Source organism: Arvicanthis niloticus, chromosome 1 (assembly GCF_011762505.2).
Source record: "Arvicanthis niloticus isolate mArvNil1 chromosome 1, mArvNil1.pat.X, whole genome shotgun sequence".
NCBI lineage: Eukaryota > Metazoa > Chordata > Mammalia > Rodentia > Muridae > Arvicanthis > Arvicanthis niloticus.
In genome coordinates this window covers 115,299,707-115,315,073 of record NC_047658.1, presented here as the reverse complement: position 1 = coordinate 115,315,073, position 15,367 = coordinate 115,299,707, and the positions used below count along the sequence as shown (strand labels likewise).

Genomic DNA, 15,367 nt, shown 5'->3' with positions numbered 1-15,367 from the left:
GAGGGTGGAAGGGCACAGGGTGGGTAGTGGTCTGGTTCTCACGGGTGGGTCGGAGCTGCAGGGCCTCCTTGAAGTACTTGGGAAGAAGGAAGCCTTCAGCATTCCCTGGAGTCAGGATCACCCCGTTGGCAGAGCAGAAGAAAGGGATTCCATCTGTTCACAGAGCTAGAGATGTGACCGGAGCCCCTCTCTGACAGACCTAGGAGAGCCCCTGCAGGGCCCACACTTACCTGTGAGGGCTAGGGGTCCATCGATGAACACAGCCACTTCACAATTTGGACGAATGCCTGCAGGGACAACTAGAATGGGGCCCTCTAGTGGGGTGGGGAGATAATGCCCCATGTAAGGCTATGTGGTGGCTGCTCACAAAAGAAGCTTGCTGGGGACCTGGGAGGACAGAATAGGTGATGGTGACACTGACCACTGATGACACCAGGGTTCCCAGGCAATCCTGAGGCCAAGTGGATGTGCGTCCTTCCTTGGCGTGACAAGCCCTTCAGTAGGATAGATGGCCAATGCTTCCAGAATGTACCATGGACAAGTGTCAAGGGCAGGGCTTGTGGTGTCTCCAGGGGCATCAGTTCCAACTCAGGGACCTGTGAATAAGTGTGTGAATGGGCAGCAGTGAGCCCCCTTTCATGAACTGGAGCCCCACCTGACTTCCCACCTGCCCCTTGGCACCCACTTGTAAGGAGTGGCCCTGATTGGCTCTGATGAGAGGCCCAGTGCTTGGCTCGCCTGGCTGCAGGGTAAACCGCTGCTTTTCATTGGTCTCCACCACGAGCTGCACATCCTCCATTGAGAAGCTGTGGAACTGGGGCAGCTGCAGGAGGGCTTGCAGGGGCACGAAGCCATCTGCAGGCAGGCACCCAGGTTGGGGTACGCTCAGGAGGCGGGCAATAGTTAACAGGGAGCAACAGGCAGCTGGAACAAAGGCTAGGCCTGGGAGATCACATGAGCTTTCTTTCTGTGACTTTCAGGAAGGCTTTCCTTTTTGGGTCTCAAGTTGTTTGTTTTTTTTTTTTTTTTTCTTCCCCTCCCCACTAGACAGGGTTTCTCTGTGTAGCCCTGGTTGTCCTGGAACTCACTTTGTAGACCAGGCTGGCCTCGAACTCAGAAATCCACCTGCCTCTGCCTCCTGAGTGCCACCACCCAGCCCTTGTTTTGTTTTTTCTATGCTGGGGATGGAAGCCAAGGCTTTGCACCAGCTGGGAGAGAGCGCTACTAAGGAGACATATTTCTACCCCAGGCCTCATTTTATCTAACTTACATGGGACGGTGACCAGCTTCATGGTGGGCATGTTGGTAGACGCCGATAAGCCTAGCACTTGAGAGGTGCAGGCAAAAGAACCAAGGGTTCGAGGTGAGGCTAGCTTAGGCTACATAACATCTTGTCCCAAAAGTGAAAAATGGGACTTTATAGATGGTGCCACAATTAAGAGCACTGGCTGTTGGTCATAGGGACCTAGGGTCAGATTCCCAGCTCTCACATGGCAGCTCCCACTCTACTGGATGCAATGCTCTTCTGGCCTCCACAAGAACCAAGTATGTATGTGGTGCAGGCAAAACACTCATGCACATAAAAAATAAAGTAAAAAAACACTACAAAAAGAAAACAATAGCATATCTGCTTCAGGGAGAGTAACATAGCAAGCACTAAGTACTGAATGGCCCAGAGTGGCCATTCAATAAACATCAGTTGCTTCAGGATGCCCCTGTCCATCCTTGGGAAGTGTTAATTGGAGCAGTTGGCTGAAAGGGACATCATGAGGCCCAGCCTAGACAGGGCTTCTCTTCTAGGAGATAAGAAAGAGGTTCTGGGCCTTGTTTTTCCTGTACATTCGGAGAGTATGACTGTTTATTTTGTGTTCCTCTTGGGGCAGTGTTAAGAATTAAAGTTGAGGAGACAGAAGTTCCAGTCGCTCTCTGGGGCTCCCACCACTCCCCCCAGCCTCTAGCATGCTTACTTACCAGCTCGCATGGGAAGTCCCAGCTTCAAGGCCCCGTGGCGAAGGGCATAGGACAGAGCCTTAGAGAGCTGCACACCTCGGTCCTGAAAGAGTCCAGTGAGAGTCTGGGTTTCAGTAGCCAGCCCTGAATGTCCTACTGCAAAGGCAGGCCAGAACAGCTCCCATGGTGCTGCAGTCTACCCCACCAAGAAGCTAAGACTCAGAGGGTCTCTCCCATGTTCTCTCGTGGATAAGGCTGGAAAGGTGCGCACCTGTTCCCGGGGTCTATGAGTCCTTCTATCTTCCTGCCTCCTTCTTCCAGGGGCGTTCATGACCAAGACTTGTAGGGAGCAGGGAGTGTGGCTCTGCCCAGAAAGTTACAAAAGCTCAGGATAAGAACCACACTGTTCATCCCACCCTAGTTCACACAAGGGAACTTGAGGCCCAGCAGGCGAGACTTGCTCAAGGTCACACTGGCAGCCTCGAGGCCCGAGGGATCCAAACCAGACCTCAAGCTCTGAAATCAGATCGCAGCACGGTTGCCGGGTGCACGGGGCTGGCGTGCAGGTTGACACGAAGGAGAGGAGGCCGGCGTGGATCTGAAGCGCTCAACTGCGGAGGGCAGGACCTGAGGCCCCGGACACAGACTAGCCAATGGGAAGCCACGAAATAAAGGGGCGGGTACTTCCGTTTGGGGGCCGGGCCAGCCGCTGAATTCCTGAGATCAAGCTTCCAGGTTGATCTACCCAGGAATATATGAAGCGTGTCCAGGTTGGAGGTACGACTCCTGGGTCTGGGGGTCTTGAGTGTTTTGGGGACCTAGTGCTGCTGAGTGGTAGGGTTGCCAGAGGCCTTAGAGGTTTGGGGCCGCAGGATTCCAGGGGCTTGCTGAGCTCAGTACTCTTGCTGGAATGATGCTCGCTCTGAGTAGTCAGGAATCTGCAATAGGGTTGGGGAGCACTCAGGAGTTCTGTGGAAGAGAGGGTCAGCTCGCTTCCTAGAGTGACAGGATGGCCATCTGTGTGTGTCCTCTGCCAGAGCTGCCCTGTCAGACTATGGACCCTGAGGTGTCCCTGCTGCTTCTGTGCCCTCTTGGGGGACTGTCCCAGGAGCGGGTAGCAGTGGAGCTAAGCCCAGTTTATGACCGTCGTCCATTGCCTGGAGGAGACAAGACCATCACTGCCATCTGGGAGACCCGGCTACAGGCCCAACCTTGGATCTTTGATGCTCCCAAGTTCCGCCTTCACTCAGCCACACTGGTGTCCAGCTCACCTGAGCCACACCTGCTCTTACACCTGGGTCTAACTTCCTACCGGGACTTCTTGGGCACCAACTGGTCCAGCTCAGCCTCCGGCCTGCGACAGCAGGGAGCTGCAGATTGGGGTGACAAGCAAGCCTATCTGGCAGACCCACTGGGGGTGGGTGCCGCATTGGTCACGGCTGATGACTTCATTGTCTTCCTGCGCCGCTCTCAGCAGGTAGCGGAAGCACCTGGACTGGTGGATGTGCCCGGTGGGCACCCTGAACCTCAGGTAAGATACTGGCTAGGTACAAGGGTTCAAGTCCAAGCACTCCTGGTTCTGGCTTCATCTTCTCATAAAGGGAAAATTGGCTTGGTATTTCTGAGCCTGCAGTCATAAGTCTAAGCTGGAAGCTAGGACATAGTCATAAGTCTATGGAAGCTAGGGACCATGGGAGGAGTGGCTGAAGGGAAGATGTCTTTTCTTATCCAGTCCATGTAATCCTGTCTAGCTAGGCTTCTGATTGCTTATTTGGAATAGGTGGGCCTGGGTTAGGGATTGCCAAGACTCTCACGATGAGTTTGCCCTACACCTCCATGGCCAGCAAGAGAAAAACGGTGTGGGAAGATGAACTCTGAGCCTAAAATTTTTACAGGCCCTGTGCTCTGGTGGCATCCCCCAGCACAAGGACCTCCCTGGGGAGCTGGTGGTACGGGAACTCTTCTCCAGTGTCCTACAGGAGATCTGTGATGAGGTGAGTGACAAGGGCCCCAGATGGAATGGAGGGTATGGGCGAGAGGGTAGAATTTGCTAGAAATGCACAGGTCTGGGCCAGAGTGAGTCTGCATGACCCTAGCTGGCACTGAGGAAGAGTTGGGCCCATGATTCCCTGATGCTCAGGCTTTTCCCCACAGTGAAAACGATGAAAAAATGTCTAGTCTGTGTCTTTATTTGCTGAAAAAGTAATGAGTGAAGAGTCTGTTACTAAGACAACTTCACTCGGGTAAAAGGACTTCCCTGGACAATTTGTTCCATTTCTCATCTGTAAAGTGAACATGCCAAGAACCTGTATTCTGTGTTGCGGAGCACTTGACCAACAAAACAAAAATGGGCGGGTCACAAGCCATTGAGGACTGGGGATAACTCGGTTTAGCTGGTAGACTGTCTAGCAGAGCAGTTCTAAGCCCTAGTGCCGTGACTAACTCCCTTAGTGCAGTGCCTCGTGTTGTGGTGACCCCCAACTGTAAGATTTTCATTGCTACTTCATAACTGTCATTTTGCTACTGTTATACATCATAGTGTAAATATCTGTGTTTTCCAATGGTCTTAGGCAACTCCTGTGAGGTTATTTGACTTCCTACTGAAAGGGGCCACAACCCACGGGTTGAGAAACACTGGCTTAGCATGTACAAGCCCGGGGTTTGTACCATGTGTACTAGGTACCGTGACGTATACCTGTAATCCCAGCACTCAGGAGGTAGAGGCAGAAGGATCAGAAACTGTTATCTTTGCTAAATACTGAGTTTAAGGATAGCCTGAGCTACACAAGGCCCTGTCTCAACAAAAACAAACAGAACCACCAAACCAAACCAACCAACCAGGCTATTGAGAAGTCGGCCTGACAGGTAGGACTCCCTGCCACAGGTGAACCTGCCGCTACACACCTTGGGCCAGCCACTGTTGTTGGGCATCGCTTGCAATGAGACCAGCGCGGGCAGAGCCAGTGCAGAGTTCTATGTCCAGTGAGTGGGTTCTCGGGCACAGGATACTGGGTGAGATGGGTAGGGAAGGAGTGGGTTTAAGGCAACCGGAGTTTTGCAGGGGTCCTATAAAGTCTGGATATCCACCAGGCTACCTTCATGTTCTTTTCTAGGTGCAGCCTGACTTCAGAGGAGGTCAGGAGTTATTACCTGAGTGGGGGACCTGAGGCCCACGAGTCTACAGGAATCATCTTTGTGGAGACACAGGTGTGGAGTTGAGGTCTTCTAGGTGGTCTGGTTACGGGAATAAGGATATCTAGGTGAGGTGGAGGACTTCCGGGTCTCCCGGTCTCCAGAGGCACAAAGCTTGGCTCCTACCTAAGGGAAAAGCCCAGGCACAGGCACAGTCCAGGAGTACTAAGGTTTGGCAACTCCGGGCACAATCCCTGTACGAAGGGAGGCCTGATGTCTGGTCTCATTGATTTCCCACAGAGGGTGCAGAGACTGCAGGAGACAGAGATGTGGGCACAACTCTGCCCCTCGGCCAAAGGCGCCATCCTCCTCTACAATCGCCATCCACTTCTACAGTCAGGTGCCGGGAAGTCCCACCTAAGTCATCCCAGCGTCCCAACCCTATCACTACAGCTCTGAAGGCAATAAAAGACTTTATTCTCTTATATTCTGTTGGCTTCTGCTGCTTTTCCTGGGAATCTGAGATCCCCTGAGAGAACCTGGGTGGGTGAGAGGGGATGAGCACGATGGCAGAAAAGGAACAAAAGCCCCATAGTGTGCTCGCCTTGTCTGTGTCAGTCTTGGCTGGAGAATGCGAGCCACGGGGCGGTAAAGGAACCTCTCCGAACCTTGCCTCGCTGCTGAGAGGGGTGGGGCGGGGCGGGGCCTGAGGCCTTCCTGGAGGTCAAGCTCTGCCTCCACCCCCGCCTCTTCGGTTTGACCACAGTACTTTTCTGCCGCCCAATGCTTCTGCTTCGCGGGTCCCGGCGTCCTAAGCCAATGAGCGTGTGGGGGGCGGGTCCTTTGATGCAATGAGAGCTCAGGGGCGGGGCCTTCACAGGCACAGGAAATGGCGGCGACCGAGGAGCCTGTGAGTGGGCCAGAGGCGGGGCTTGGCTGTGTCTCCTCCTTCGCACGCCCCCTAACGATTTGGGTGGGAAGGGGTGCCCAGGTGCCGAGTGGGTGGTCTAGACTTGGAGGGTGGTGCTGGAAGGCCCAGGGCACCCCTTGTCTGATTCTTAGTAAAGAGGCCTTCCCCGAATTTGCCTTTGTGGGAAACTGAGGCAGGTTCCTTCTGCCACGATCCCCGAAGTCCGGCCCGATTGGGACCCAATGGACTTTTGGGGGCCTCCCTTTCCCAGCTGCCCGCCCGCCGTCGTCATGCCGTCCCTGTTGCTCCGGCTGCCCCTGCGCCTATGCCGGCTGTGGCCCTGTAGCCCTCCCACCCGACTTCTCACAGCCGCCACAGGGCAGCGGTGAGTTGAGCCCCAAAATCTGACCACGTTCAAATTCTGTGGTTTTCAGTGGTTTTTCTCTTCAGAGCCCGCTTTGCGTTTTGAGATAGTTGTTTCTGCATTATATGTCAAGTACCTTTCAAGGTTTGTCCCAGACAACCTTCGCCTTCAATGCTGGACAGAGTATCAATAGTTAAGAATTGAGCCCCAAGATTAAGTGAGTTTAAGTGACAGATCAGGACTCTGAGCTCAGGCCTGCTCTTTCCATAGCTCTGGAACGTTGTCAGGCTTCACTGTGCATACACTGGGGAAGGGGAGGTTGAATACAAAGATTTAGATTTCTTACCATCTGGATGCTGGTCAGGAGGAATGAAGTGGGGCGTGGGAATCTGCCTTTTCCATTGAGATGGAATTTTCCTGTGTTGCCCAGGTAAGCCTCCAGATTCAATCTCCGGAGTACCTAGAGTTCAGGGGCAGCCACCATGCCTGGCGTGGAAATCCTTTCTCTGGGTACTGGCACTGGAACACAAAACCTCATGCATAAGAGGCCAGGATTTTTGGGGGGGCGGGAGGAGGAGGGTGAGATCTCCTGTAGGCTAGGCTAGCCACAAACTTGCTTGTAGTCAGGGACCTTGAGTTTCTGACTTTGTCTCCACCTCCTAAATGCTGTGATTACTGGTGGACATCACCTCATATCACAAAACCTGAAGTTTTAAAGAAGTTTTTAGGGGCTGAAGGGATGGATGTCTTAGAGAATAAAAGCACTTGCCACTGTCACAGAAGAGCCAGCTTTGATTCCCAGCATTCATGTGGTAACTTATGAACACCCTCTCTGACCTGTTGGAGGCACCAGACATGCATATGGTACACATACATACAAACACTCATAAACACAAAATAATATAATTTTAAATGATCTTTAAAGAAGCTTTTTAGCCAGGATGGCGGTGCACACATGCCTTCCATCCCAGAACTTGGAAGGCAGAGGCAAGCTCTGTGAGTTTGAGGCTAGTCTGGCCTACATAGGGAGCTCCAGGTCTGACGGGTAGTAAGACCCGATTTTGTTAAAAAGAAAGAAAGAAAGAACGAAAGTAAGCAAGCAGCAGCCTTTTGGGTTCGTGGTGTAGAAGAGGACTACATTTTGAGAATGAGAAAACCTGACCATTCTTGAAACACCCAAAAGGCAATCTGGGGCTAGATGTGTCTTGGGACTAACTTCAGTTCCTGGTAGCTGAATTGAAGGTGTGGCTCCGGGAGGGTGGCAGACAGGGGGGTGGTGCTCTCTGACCTCCTAAGCCTCTGCAGGTTTGGGCTTTTCTCCACAGGTCTGTCCCTAATAATTACTATGAACTGTTGGGAGTGCATCCTGGTGCCAGCGCTGAAGAGGTTAAACGTGCTTTCTTCACCAAGTCAAAAGAGGTATTGGTGCCCTCAAGGTGAGGGAGGAAGAGCAACTCTTAGCCTGGCACAGGGGCACTCTAACTTCCTGGGATAGGTCTGTATCTCTAGCTGGTAGCACCTTCCTTCCTCCTGCATGGATAGGAGGTACTCAGTGTCCTCTGTGATCTAAAGGACCAGGCAAGGCCAGGGGTCTTTCTGGTTTGAGACAGGATATCACATTGTAGCCCAGATTGGTCTCAAACTTTCAGTGGTCCTCCTGTCTCCACCTCTCTAGAATGGGAGTTACAAATGTGGTTGGTTTTCTTGAATGAGAGGGGTAAGGAATCTGTACTTTCTGACTCTGGCCTTTGGGAGGGGTCAGCAAGCCTGTGAGTGAGGGTCAGTGTCCAGGCAAGGTCTGTGGGAGTGATGTCAGTCCTTATGGGTGGACATTATCAGGAGAGGTCCTAGGAAGGGAGATAGAAAATGAGATAAGGGGTCCCCTGCCTTTACCCCAGCTACACCCTGACCGAGATCCTGGGAACCCAGCCCTGCATAGCCGTTTTGTGGAGCTGAATGAGGCATACCGAGTGCTCAGCCGCGAGGAGAGTCGTCGTCACTATGACCAGCAGCTTCATTCAGCCAGTCCTCCAAAGTCTTCAGGGAGCACAGCCCAGCCAGGGTGTACGCAACAGACACACAGGTACAGTACAGCAGTCCTGACTCCTGCTGCCCTTACCCTCAAGTCTTCCTGAGAGCCCCAGCTTTCCATTGTTCTTTTGTTCCCCAGCAGTTCCTGGGAACCCCCCAACGCACAGTACTGGGCCCAGTTCCACAGTGTGAGGCCACAGGGGCCCGAGTCAAGGAAGCAGCAGCATAAACACAACCAGCGGGTACTGGGGTACTGCCTCCTGCTCATGGTGGCAGGCATGGGCCTGCACTATGTCGCCTTCAGGTGCCTCCCCGTCCTTCCTGGGATACTGGGTAGAGGGTGGGACAAGAGTGCTGTGGCCAGCCAGCTACAGCAGCCTACGACCTGCATACTTTGTCTCTCCCAAGCTAAGAACTTTGTGAAATCATGAATTGGAGCCTTGCCTTTCTGGGTAAAGGCAGATCTGCACCCAGGGCTGAAGTTGTTTTCTGTTTCTCATAGCTTGAATGTTAATCTTTGATGCTGCTTATTGGTGGGGCTGGAGCCATTCAGAATTGTACACAAAGAGGGCGTGGTCAAAACCCAGGGGTTCTCTCTTAGCATGTCATAAATGAGACTTTTTTTTTTTTCTGAGACAGGGTTTCTTTGTGTAGCCCTGGCTGTCCTGGAACTCCCTGTGTAGACCAGGCTGGCCTTGAACTCAGAGATCCACCTGCCTCTACCTCCCAAATGCTGGGATTAAAGGTGTGAATCATTACCGCCAAGCAATTTTTTTTTTAAGTTCAGGGTCATCCTTGGTTACATATTGAGTTTGAGGCTAGCCTTGGCTACATTAAACTGTGTCTCTATATAGAAAGAAAAAAGAGGGAGGAAGGACAAGAGCGGTGTGACAGAGACAGTGCTCAGTAGCCGCCAGGGCCTCAGCCTATACTCTCATGCATGCATAGAAACCCAAAGGATGGAGCCCACTGTCCATACTGTCTAGCAGTGGAGATGACTTAAATATGCCACCTTTCTAATCTTCTGGGAGAGGCACCCTGATTCCAGAGTTCTTTCACCAACCTTCACAGGACAACCAGGGACTTAGGGTACCACCCAGCTCTGGGACTTGGGTCACTTGGTGTCTTTTTTTTCCCAACTTATCACAGGTGTCTGTTATGAGGAGAGATGTAAAGTTGTGTGAGATCTGCTGTAGCCTAGGCAAGGACCAGGGCTTTAGGGACACCAGAGTTCCACGACTCAGGGTTAATTGCAATTCCCTCACAGGAAGCTGGAGCAGGTGCATCGCAGCTTCATGGACGAAAAGGATCGGATCATCACAGCCATCTACAATGACACTCGGGCCAGGGCCAGGTCTGTCACTGCTCTACCTGACTTTGCTTCCGTTTTAGCACCACCTTCCAGGGTCCCTGTCCTGATCTGTCTTTCCTTCCAGGGCCAAAAGAGCCAGGATTCAGCAGGAGCGCCAGCAGAGGCATCAGCCTGGGACAGAACCCTCTCTGTCTCCAGAAAGCCCCAGGATCATGCCCCAGGACACAAGCCCGTGAGAGGCTTACCTAGGTGGGACCTGCATGGGTCCTCTTCTTGTTGCCTGTCCAGGACTACACGTGCAATAAACTCATTTTCAGACTCCTGTCCGATTCGGTCCTTCGGGTCACGCATCTCCTCGCCCCTCCCCTCGTGAGGCAGCGACCCCGGAGCCCGGCCTCCAGGGCCGTGTGTCCCCTTTCCCCTGCAGGAACGGGAGGGGGCCTTTGGAGGGGACCGGCTCCGCCCCAGCCCCGCCTCCGCCCGCCGCCCGGTGGGGAGCGCGTGTTTAGGTCACATGAGCCTCTTGCCCGCCAGCCCCGGCCAGGCCCCCTGCCACCCCCGCCGTCCCCGCTGCCCGCCGTCCCGGCCACCACCACCACCACCACCACAGGCCGCTTGCCTGTCTCGTTCCTTAGGCCGCCGCTGCGGCGCTACGTTGCGCTGCCTGCGCCTAGGGCTCGGGAGGGGGCCGCGGAGGAGCCGCCCCTCGCGCCCGGCCCCGGGTCCCCGCGCCCGGGCCCGCGCCATGGGGCTCTGGCTGCCGCCGCCCCCCGCGCCGCCGGGCTAGGGCGATGCGGGCGCCCCCGGCGCTCGCCCCCCGCGGGCACCATGAGCCCCCTGCTCCGTCGCCTGCTGCTTGTTGCGCTGCTGCAGCTGGCCCGCACCCAGGTACGTGCGTCCGCGACATCCCGCTCCCTCGCCCGCCCGCGGTGCCCTCTCAAGGTTGGCGGAAGTGGGGAGGCGCCCGCTACCTCTGCCGAGGGGATCCGTTGTTCAGACCGGGAATATCCCTGAAGAGATGCCACTCGACGCAGGCCCGCTAGTCCTAGCCCTTGCCCCCGGGGCCACTCCCCCACCTCACCCCATCCCCTGGGCGGTTGTAGGGCGGAGCAGCCCCAGAGCCCTCCGAACCTCGTTCGTCTCCACTATCCCGGCTTCTGACCTAAAACAAACCCAACTCTAAGGCTTGGGGTTTAGTGCCATTCCCAGAGTATGCCCGGTAGGTCTTGGGCCAGGGAAAGTACCAGATGGTTGAGTGTACAAGAAAAATTAGAACCGAGGTCCTGGGAACAGAACAATCTGGAAAGATGTCAGAAAGGCACAGAACCCTGACTCAAGGACGGAGCCCTTACATAGCTACAGGGCCAGCCCTTTTAGAGTGCATCTTGGGCCCAGGTATCTTCTTTCCCACAGGCCCCTGTGTCCCAGTTTGATGGCCCCAGCCACCAGAAGAAAGGTAATAATAGTTAACAATAACTTGATACCAGCCAGTACTAAGAGGGGTTAGCACACATTCTGATTTCATATCCTTGTCTTATGTGATCCCAACTCCTTTGGGAGTTGCCATTTCACAGAGAAAGAAACTGAGGCAGAGGGCTTAATCATTTCTTGAGAAACAAGGCAGAGAAAGACAGGTTTAAAAGATGGTTGGGGTGGTGGTGACAAGGTATCAGAGAGGCTACCCTAAGAGGAGCTGCAGGAGACTTGATAAAAACTTACTCCATCTGGGTCTGCCCACAGCGGTGTCATGGATAGATGTCTATGCACGTGCCACATGCCAGCCCAGGGAGGTGGTGGTACCTCTGAGCACGGAGTTCATGGGCAATGTGGTCAAACAACTGGTACCCAGCTGTGTGACTGTACAGCGCTGTGGTGGCTGCTGTCCTGACGATGGCCTGGAATGTGTGCCCACTGGGCAACACCAAGTCCGAATGCAGGTACGGGGCCTATGGGTCAGGCATGTGCATGGGACAGCGATGCCCTGGTGGCTGGGTCAACCCAGAGACAGGCACGCAGGAGGTGGGAGATTCTGGCCATTCTTTCTCTAGCCTAGCTAGTATTCCCTTTTCTCTGTCTTTCTACTGCCCCCTCTCACTGTCTCTTCCTCATTCTCCTGAGTACAGATCCTCATGATCCAGTACCCGAGCAGCCAGCTGGGGGAGATGTCCCTGGAAGAACACAGCCAATGTGAATGCAGGTGCCAGCCAGGTCCAACTCCCAAGTTCACAAACTGTAGCATGGGGTGGGCATAACAGGCATGGGATTGCACCTTACTCAGTAGGGACCAGGTGTCTGAGAGTAGAGCCAGAAAGTAGGCATGGATCTGGGGCAGGAGAACGCGAGGCTTGGGTGTCTTTAATCTTTCTCCCACCAACCCCCCTCATTTTTCAGACCAAAAAAAAAGAGTGCTGTGAAGGCAGACAGGTGAGTTCCTGGGATTCTTGGTGCTGGTCCAGGAGAAGAGCTCACGGGTGGGTTAGGGGGTACACAAGTGAGCCAGGAGGCTGCAGCCTTCTTCTCGCATCAAATCCACACACTCTGCCCGCACTCTGCCCTAACCCTAGCTCCCGGGAAGACTCTTCCTACCCCAGACATGTTGCTTCTCCTCCTAGGGTTGCCATACCCCACCACCGTCCCCAGCCCCGCTCTCTTCCGGGCTGGGACTCTGCCCCGGGAGCATCCTCCCCAGCTGACATCATCCATCCCACTCCAGCCCCAGGACCCTCTGCCCACCCTGCACCCAGCGCCGTCAACGCCCTGACCCCCGGACCTGCCGCTGCCGCTGTAGACGCCGCCGCTTCCTCCATTGCCAAGGGCGGGGCTTAGAGCTCAACCCAGACACCTGCAGGTGAGGAGGAGTCTGTGGGGTGGCCCTTGTGTGGAAGGCAGCAAGGTTGGAACAAGTCCAGATGAGCCTGCGAGTGGAGGAAAGACCAGCTGCATGGGTTAAATAATTTACTGTGCAACCAGATTATCAAAAACTCAGCTCAAGACTAGGTGCACAAGTCAGACGGTGGGCGGGATGATGCCATCACCAGTAGAGGATGCGAAGCACTGTGACGGGGGCACCCATCTAATCTAAGCAATCAGCCATCTCCTGGAATGGAACTAAAGAAGACTTTTTCTAATTTGCAAAGCTTCTTGTGATAGATATTTGCTCCATTCTGTAGACTCTAAGAGCAAATACAGGTGTATGGAGAGTCCCACGTGCCTCTGCTTGGAGTGCTTATGTAGCCCTTCTGTGCTCTATAGTGAGGCCATGGGATCATTTATAGGTCAGGCCCTGGAGGCTTCCAGAAAGTGTCAGAATAAAATGGGGCTCAGAAAAGAAAATGCATCAAGAGGGCTGGGACTGAACATGGCGGTACGTTCGGGGAGTCTTGGCTCTCAGGTGGAAGCAGGAAGGTCAGAAGCTCGAGGTCACTCTCATGGAAGCTTTTTTAAAAAGCAAAATCCCACAGAAGACAAAGAGTAACTGCTGGTTTTCGGACGGTGTTGCACACCTGTAATCCCAGCACTCAGGAGGTGGAGGCAGGAGGATAAAGTGGTCTCAACAACCAGTAAGGATAAAGATGCGCTGGGGATGCGGCTCAGCTGGTAGAGCGCTCACCTAGCATTCAAGAAACCCTCAGTCTGATGTTCACCAAATGCACTCAAAAGGCCAAGGTCATTCCTTGGTGACACAGTGAGTGTGGCACACAGGAGTAAATAGGGGCTGGAGGTGTGGCTCAGTGGTTAAGAGCACTCTCTGCCCTTGCAGAGGATCCAGGTTTGATTTCTGCCACCCACGTGGTGGCTCATAACCATTCATAACTCTAGTTCCAGGATATCCAATGTCTTCCTCTGGCTTCTACAGGAGACCAGTCATACATGCAGTGCACATACATGCATGCTTGTACTTAATATAAAAGATATCACTGGTAAATAGATTAATAAATAGGGGCTGGAGAAATGGCTTGGCTGGTGAAGTATCTACTATTCAAGCATGAAGACGGGGTAGGAGTGGGCAGGAGTGATGTATTATAATCTAGTATTGGAAGAGCAGGCAGGGACAAAAGAGACCCTAGAGTTTGTTGGCCAACCATCGAAACAGAATCAGTTAGCTTTGCATATAGTGACTCAGTCTCAAAAGATAAAGGTGGAGAGGGGTGAAGAGAGCTGGTTCATAGCGGCTGCTGCTGCTGCCGAAGACTGAGTATAGATCTCAGAACTCACTTGGTTGAGGGCTGCCATGTCAGCTGCAGTGATCAGACACTCTCCTCTGGCCTAGTCAGGCATCTATATACATGTGCTTATACAGTCAGACATATATATGCCTAAATGAAAATAGCAAAATACGTTTTTGCTTGGTTGGTTTTGTTTTTGAGACAGTGACCCTCTACATGGCCCTGGCTGTCCTGGCACTCACTATATAGACCAGCCTCGCCTCAAACTCACAGAGATCTATCTGCCTGCCTTTGCCTCCTTATGCCCGACAAAAAAGGATAAAGATGGAGGATGATTAAGCCACCAGTACATAAAATGCACATACAAGCACACACATGCACATGCCCATAAGCGCAGACCAGTCCCCTTTCCACAATTAAAAAAAAAGTTATTTATTTCATATGCAGACAAAAATACATTGGTGTTTTACCTGTATGTATGTCTGTGTGAGGGGGTCAGATTCTCTGGAACTAGGTTATTGGCAGTTGTGAGCTGCCATGTGGGTGCTAGGAACTGAACCTGAGTTCTCTGGCAGAGCAGCCAGAGCGCTTGACCGCTGAGCCATCTCTCCAGCCCACTTAACAACATTTAAAAACTAAAAGTGAGGGGGCTGGAGAGATGGCTCAGCAGTTAAGAGCACTGACTATGCTGGGCGGTGGTGGTGCACGCCCTTAATCCCAGCACTTGGGAGGCAGAGGCAGGCAGATTTCTGAGTTCAAGGCTAGCCTGGTCTACAGAGTGAGTTCCAGGATAGCCAGGGCTACACAGAGAAACCCTGTCTCAAAAAACAAAAAACAAAACAAAAAGCACTGACTGCTCTTCCAGAGGTCCTGAGTTCAATCCCCAGCAACCACATGGTGGCTCATAGCCATCTACAATGGGATCTGATGCCCTCTTTTGGTGTGTCTGAAGAGAGCAGTGGTATATTCATATACATAAAATAAATAAATAAATCTTAAAAATAAATAAATAAAAATAAAAAATAATAAAAACTAAAAGTGAATAAATATACAAGAAGAGCTTGGGGCTGAGCCCCAGCCAGCACTGACACCCTTCCTCCATTTCCCCAGGTGCCGGAAGCTGCGGAAGTGACAAGCTGCTCTTCAGACTCCATGGGTCTGTTTGCCTCACAGGGCCTTCTTCACAGGGAGAAGAGTGGAGCATAGGAGAACCACCTCTGCCCCAGGACTTGGACCTTTTAGAGAGCTCTCTTGCCATCTTTTATCTTCCAGAGCTGCCATCTAACAATTGTCAAGGAACCTCATGTCTCACCTTAGGGGCCACAGGGTACTATCTCAGTTAACCACCCTGGTCAAGTGAACATCTTCTAGCTTGCTGTCTCCCCTCACTATGAAGACCCCAAACTTCTACCAATAATGTGATAACTGTGACACACACACACACACACACACACACACACACACACACACACACATTCTGATAAAATAGATGGAAGACACTA

At 53.0% G+C, this 15,367-nt stretch overlaps 4 protein-coding genes and 1 long non-coding RNA gene across 14 annotated transcripts in view; 3 read left to right on the top strand and 2 right to left on the bottom strand.

The window, feature by feature from the left end:
- Trpt1 (tRNA phosphotransferase 1) overlaps nucleotides 1–2,654 on the bottom strand; it is a 2,874-nt gene extending 220 nt beyond the window's left edge. The window contains exons 1-7 of one of the 4 annotated variants that reach the window (XM_076916313.1): nucleotides 2,459–2,654; nucleotides 2,222–2,314; nucleotides 1,972–2,053; nucleotides 686–942; nucleotides 422–596; nucleotides 231–314; nucleotides 43–153 (exon numbers count right to left, since the gene is read on the bottom strand). In XM_076916313.1, the coding sequence (XP_076772428.1) occupies nucleotides 43–153; nucleotides 231–314; nucleotides 422–596; nucleotides 686–942; nucleotides 1,972–2,053; nucleotides 2,222–2,281 (769 nt within the window). In that variant the 5' untranslated portion in view covers nucleotides 2,282–2,314; nucleotides 2,459–2,654. Of the gene's footprint in view, nucleotides 1–42; nucleotides 154–230; nucleotides 315–421; nucleotides 597–685; nucleotides 943–1,971; nucleotides 2,054–2,221 lie in introns of all 4 variants that reach the window. The other 3 variants (XM_076916317.1, XM_076916322.1, XM_034513359.2) reach the window with 3 other exon arrangements.
- Nucleotides 2,606–5,567, top strand: Nudt22 (nudix hydrolase 22). Its single transcript, XM_034513296.2, has 6 exons — nucleotides 2,606–2,727; nucleotides 2,988–3,481; nucleotides 3,846–3,944; nucleotides 4,835–4,932; nucleotides 5,064–5,157; nucleotides 5,383–5,567. The coding sequence occupies exons 1-6, from the start codon at nucleotides 2,706–2,708 to the stop codon at nucleotides 5,539–5,541; spliced, it is 966 nt and encodes a 321-aa protein (XP_034369187.1). The 5' UTR covers nucleotides 2,606–2,705; the 3' UTR covers nucleotides 5,542–5,567.
- Nucleotides 4,124–11,106, bottom strand: LOC143435128 (uncharacterized). The gene is made up of 5 exons (XR_013105135.1): nucleotides 10,671–11,106; nucleotides 9,945–10,120; nucleotides 6,703–6,875; nucleotides 5,269–5,990; nucleotides 4,124–5,184 (listed from the first exon to the last, which is right to left on the bottom strand). It is a non-coding gene; the product is annotated as an uncharacterized LOC143435128 (long non-coding RNA).
- Nucleotides 5,775–10,021, top strand: Dnajc4 (DnaJ heat shock protein family (Hsp40) member C4). 4 transcript variants are annotated; one of them, XM_034513307.2, is made up of 7 exons: nucleotides 5,775–5,992; nucleotides 6,264–6,377; nucleotides 7,682–7,775; nucleotides 8,255–8,439; nucleotides 8,527–8,691; nucleotides 9,655–9,741; nucleotides 9,824–10,021. In XM_034513307.2, the coding sequence occupies exons 1-7, from the start codon at nucleotides 5,934–5,936 to the stop codon at nucleotides 9,933–9,935; spliced, it is 816 nt and encodes a 271-aa protein (XP_034369198.1). In that variant the 5' UTR covers nucleotides 5,775–5,933; the 3' UTR covers nucleotides 9,936–10,021. The 4 variants fall into 4 exon arrangements, with proteins under 4 accessions (XP_034369198.1, XP_034369205.1, XP_034369212.1 ...); XM_034513314.2 differs by having other exon boundaries at nucleotides 5,861–5,992; nucleotides 8,530–8,691; XM_034513321.2 differs by lacking the exons at nucleotides 5,775–5,992; nucleotides 6,264–6,377 and adding an exon at nucleotides 6,659–6,786.
- Nucleotides 10,157–15,367, top strand: Vegfb (vascular endothelial growth factor B). 4 transcript variants are annotated; one of them, XM_034513398.2, is made up of 7 exons: nucleotides 10,157–10,587; nucleotides 11,113–11,155; nucleotides 11,440–11,636; nucleotides 11,823–11,896; nucleotides 12,091–12,123; nucleotides 12,413–12,547; nucleotides 14,976–15,367. In XM_034513398.2, the coding sequence occupies exons 1-7, from the start codon at nucleotides 10,528–10,530 to the stop codon at nucleotides 14,995–14,997; spliced, it is 564 nt and encodes a 187-aa protein (XP_034369289.1). In that variant the 5' UTR covers nucleotides 10,157–10,527; the 3' UTR covers nucleotides 14,998–15,367. The 4 variants fall into 4 exon arrangements, with proteins under 4 accessions (XP_034369289.1, XP_034369271.1, XP_034369280.1 ...); XM_034513380.2 differs by having other exon boundaries at nucleotides 12,312–12,547; XM_034513389.2 differs by lacking the exon at nucleotides 11,113–11,155 and having other exon boundaries at nucleotides 12,312–12,547.

Bases quoted from the DNA above. Each gene is read 5' to 3' on its own strand.
- Nudt22 (XM_034513296.2), top strand. From the start codon at position 2,706: ATGAAGCGTGTCCAGGTTGGAG. The intron at 3,482-3,845 runs GTAAGATACTGG...AAATTTTTACAG, and splicing joins GTGGGCACCCTGAACCTCAG to GCCCTGTGCTCTGGTGGCAT. The intron at 4,933-5,063 runs GTGAGTGGGTTC...GTTCTTTTCTAG, and splicing joins AGTGCAGAGTTCTATGTCCA to GTGCAGCCTGACTTCAGAGG.
- Dnajc4 (XM_034513307.2), top strand. From the start codon at position 5,934: ATGAGAGCTCAGGGGCGGGGCCTTCACAGGCACAGGAAATGGCGGCGA. The intron at 6,378-7,681 runs GTGAGTTGAGCC...TTTTCTCCACAG, and splicing joins ACAGCCGCCACAGGGCAGCG to GTCTGTCCCTAATAATTACT. The intron at 9,742-9,823 runs GTCTGTCACTGC...CTTTCCTTCCAG, and splicing joins GACACTCGGGCCAGGGCCAG to GGCCAAAAGAGCCAGGATTC.
- Vegfb (XM_034513380.2), top strand. From the start codon at position 10,528: ATGAGCCCCCTGCTCCGTCGCCTGCTGCTTGTTGCGCTGCTGCAGCTG. The intron at 11,897-12,090 runs GTGCCAGCCAGG...CTCATTTTTCAG, and splicing joins CACAGCCAATGTGAATGCAG to ACCAAAAAAAAAGAGTGCTG. The intron at 12,124-12,311 runs GTGAGTTCCTGG...TTCTCCTCCTAG, and splicing joins AGTGCTGTGAAGGCAGACAG to GGTTGCCATACCCCACCACC.